This window comes from Tarenaya hassleriana, unplaced genomic scaffold (assembly GCF_000463585.1).
Source record: "Tarenaya hassleriana unplaced genomic scaffold, ASM46358v1 Cleome20, whole genome shotgun sequence".
Taxonomy (NCBI): domain Eukaryota; kingdom Viridiplantae; phylum Streptophyta; class Magnoliopsida; order Brassicales; family Cleomaceae; genus Tarenaya; species Tarenaya hassleriana.
The window spans coordinates 1,415,748-1,418,775 of record NW_010965373.1 but is presented as its reverse complement, the minus strand read 5'-3'; the positions used below and the strand labels follow the sequence as shown (position 1 = coordinate 1,418,775).

The window sequence follows — 3,028 nt, the reverse complement described above, 5'->3', positions numbered from 1 at the left end:
GGCTTGTGCTGTTTGGAGATGGAGGCCCCTGACCGATGTCAAATTCAATGGTCTGGGACTGTGCGCCATTGATTCTATCTCTAACATGTTGAGGGCAAAATTTCAATTTGAGAGTTTCGTGTCGGATAAAAATAAAATTTAAAATAGGGGGTATAATGATATTAATATACATATAAAACATAAAAACCTAATAAAAATATACGATCACAAAAAGGTTTATATATGGATAAATTAAATTTTAACGTGGAGGTATTTAAAATTTTATTCAAAATTTTACAAATTTTATGAAGAAATTATAAATTTTAATTAATCAAATGGGTCCGCCCCATGGTTGAATCCGTCCAAATATAAAAATATATATTATAAATCAATAATAAGTAACAAACTTAAATATCGAACGGCTGTCGGAAAAAATAGTAACAAACAATAAATAACACGTCAACTATGAAATTATCTACAATTTTAAATTACAAAGGAACCTCCTTAATCAGATAAAGCGATTGAAGATTTTAAAAACATTACCACATATTGTTTATGGGAACCGTCTGTTTCTGTTTGTTGGTTAAATCAAACGGTCACGCCGTCGTTAGTCTTTTTTTTTTTAAAAAAAAAAAATTTGACGTATGTTTCGGATTGTTATTAATTTAAACCGCCGGCCACACCATTGCATAGAAACATTTTAATATTGTCTATTTTTTTTTTAATTTAACGTATGTTTCGGATTGTTATTAGTTTGACATGTTCCAAGTTCGTTACATGCAACAATATATTCACTGATTAATTATATCTGTTTGTTATGTTTATGTGTATGTGTAATATAATTTCGTCCACATTTTGTAAGTAGAAATTGCAAACATATAGTTCAAATATGTGTTTCCATAATTTATGGACAATGTGACAAAAAAATAACCCAAAATTTTGGGTGTTGAATTGAATTCACCTCTTTTTTATTTTTTTCTTTGCTTCGATTCAGATTTTTTAATTACTCAAATTAATTTTTTTCTAAATTAAACTAATTATTATTCAATTAATTTTAGATTTCAACCCATCTCCGAATCAAATAAAATTATGAAATTCAAAATATTTATAGGTTTTAATATGAAGGTGGGCATCACTGGTTGGGTTAGTAGTAGATTCGGTTCCAAAAAGATAATACCGATGGATTTAATGATTTGATTAGGCCCAATCTCAATAGGCCCATTAATTCCATTAAGCCCATTCAATAAATCTATGGCCCATTTCTACAACATATATAAGGCTTGCATTTGGATTACAGTCGGTGGGTTTAAATATTAGTCATTAAATCAAATTAAGATTATAAAAAAATGGGTATATATTGGCTCAGGAAAGGGTCAATAAATTTAAAATACAAGACGTTACGTTAAATCTACAAATACGAAGACAAGTTTTTCCCAAGTGCGTAAACCCTAGATTGGCCGCTGCTTTGTCTTTTTGGTTTGTCTCTTCAGTCCCCCGTCGTTTGTCCCCGCTCGGTTCTTGCCTCTTCGCTGTTCGTCTCCGTCTTTCTCGGTGGAGGAGGAAGTGATTTCTCTCTCTCGATCTATCTCTGTATCTGTCTTTCTCCGTTGAATCGGACGGGCGAGATTTGTAACTCCATCTTTCACCTCGGGTTCTCTTCGTTAGGTAAGGAATCGCGTTCGATTAGGGTTTATATGCTTGTTCGATTAGGAATCCGTTTGATTTGTATCTCTGTCGATCCATGTTGTGTACTAGTGTTTGTTTTTTCTGTCGAAACTCTGATTCTGTGCCCATGTCTGGACTCTTGTTGTTTTTCGATTTTGGGTTGTCCTCAGGCCAATTCGAACCGTTAATTAGCCAATGGGTCGGAAGAAGCCGAGTGCGCGGGTTGGGGATGACGAACAAGTCCCGGCAGGATCTAAATCCAAGAAGAAAGCGCTTGTGATCGACGATGATGAGTACTCCGTAGGTACGGAGTTGTCTGAGGAACCTAAGGTTGAGGAAGAGAAGGTTGTGATCACAGGGAAGAAGAAGGGTAAGAAAGGTAAAAAGGGTGTGCAGCAAGATGACGACGAGGACGACAGTGTTGCTGATAAGTTGGCGGATGAGGAAGAGGAGATTGCTTTTGTAGGGAAGAAGAAGTCGAAAACTAAGAAAGGTGGGGGTGTTAGCTTTGCCATGCTCGGTGAGGATAATGACCAGGACAATGGTGAGGGAGAGGATGAGCCTGCGAGTAAGAAACAGGCGTCGAAGAAGGGAAAAACGGGTGGTAATTCATTTAGTGTTTCAGCTTTTGATGCCCTTGGTGGTGGTGATGATGATGATGGTAGTGAGGATAAGGAGGAGGAGGTGCATGGGGATGATGATGATGATGATGATGATGTTCCTGCAATAGCATTCTCTGGTAAGAAGAAGAAATCCTCTAAATCCTCCAAGAAGAGTGGCAGTTTGTTCAGTGCTGGATTGCTTTCTGAGGAAGACCATGTAGAGGCATCAACTTCTAGAGATGGTGGTGATGCGGAGGAGGAGGAAGATACATCCGAAATCATGTTTTCTGGTAAGAAGAAATCGTCAAAAAAGAAGGCCAGCAGCAGTGTTTTCGCTTCGTTGGGGGATGAGTCGGAGTTCGGCATGCATGCTACGGACGGGGCAGAACATGAGAAACATGACACACAAACTGGTAAAGATGATTCGAAGGCCAACAAGAACGAGGAGGTTGTGGAAACTTCGAAGGGTAAGAAAAAGAAGAAGAATAAGAGTGGTAGGACCGCACAAGAAGAAGATGATTTGGACAAGATTCTTGCAGAACTTGGAGAAGGGTCTACTGTTCCGAAGCCTTCTGCACCACCTCCAGTAGAGGATAAAGTTCAAGCTCAGCCCGAGCCGGCTGCACCTGCGGAGAATGCTGGTGACAATGGAGGAGAAGAAGAGACTGTTGAGTCTGCTGCAGCAAAGAAGAAGAAGAAGAAGAAGGAGAAAGAGAAGGAAAAGAAAGCAGCCGCTGCTGCCGCTGCTGTGGCAGCCCATCTCGTTGAGGGCCAGGGGGAGA

General features: G+C 38.9%; 1 protein-coding gene across 1 annotated transcript in view; it reads left to right on the top strand.

The window, feature by feature from the left end:
• Positions 1 to 1,381: 1,381 nt before the first annotated feature.
• The window catches only part of LOC104813715 (eukaryotic translation initiation factor 5B), a 6,223-nt gene continuing 4,576 nt past the window's right edge, over positions 1,382 to 3,028 (top strand). Inside the window, exons 1-2 of the mRNA XM_010541435.2 lie at positions 1,382 to 1,644; positions 1,815 to 3,009. Coding sequence (XP_010539737.1) covers positions 1,840 to 3,009 — 1,170 coding nt within the window. The 5' untranslated portion in view covers positions 1,382 to 1,644; positions 1,815 to 1,839. The remainder of the gene's footprint in view (positions 1,645 to 1,814; positions 3,010 to 3,028) is intronic.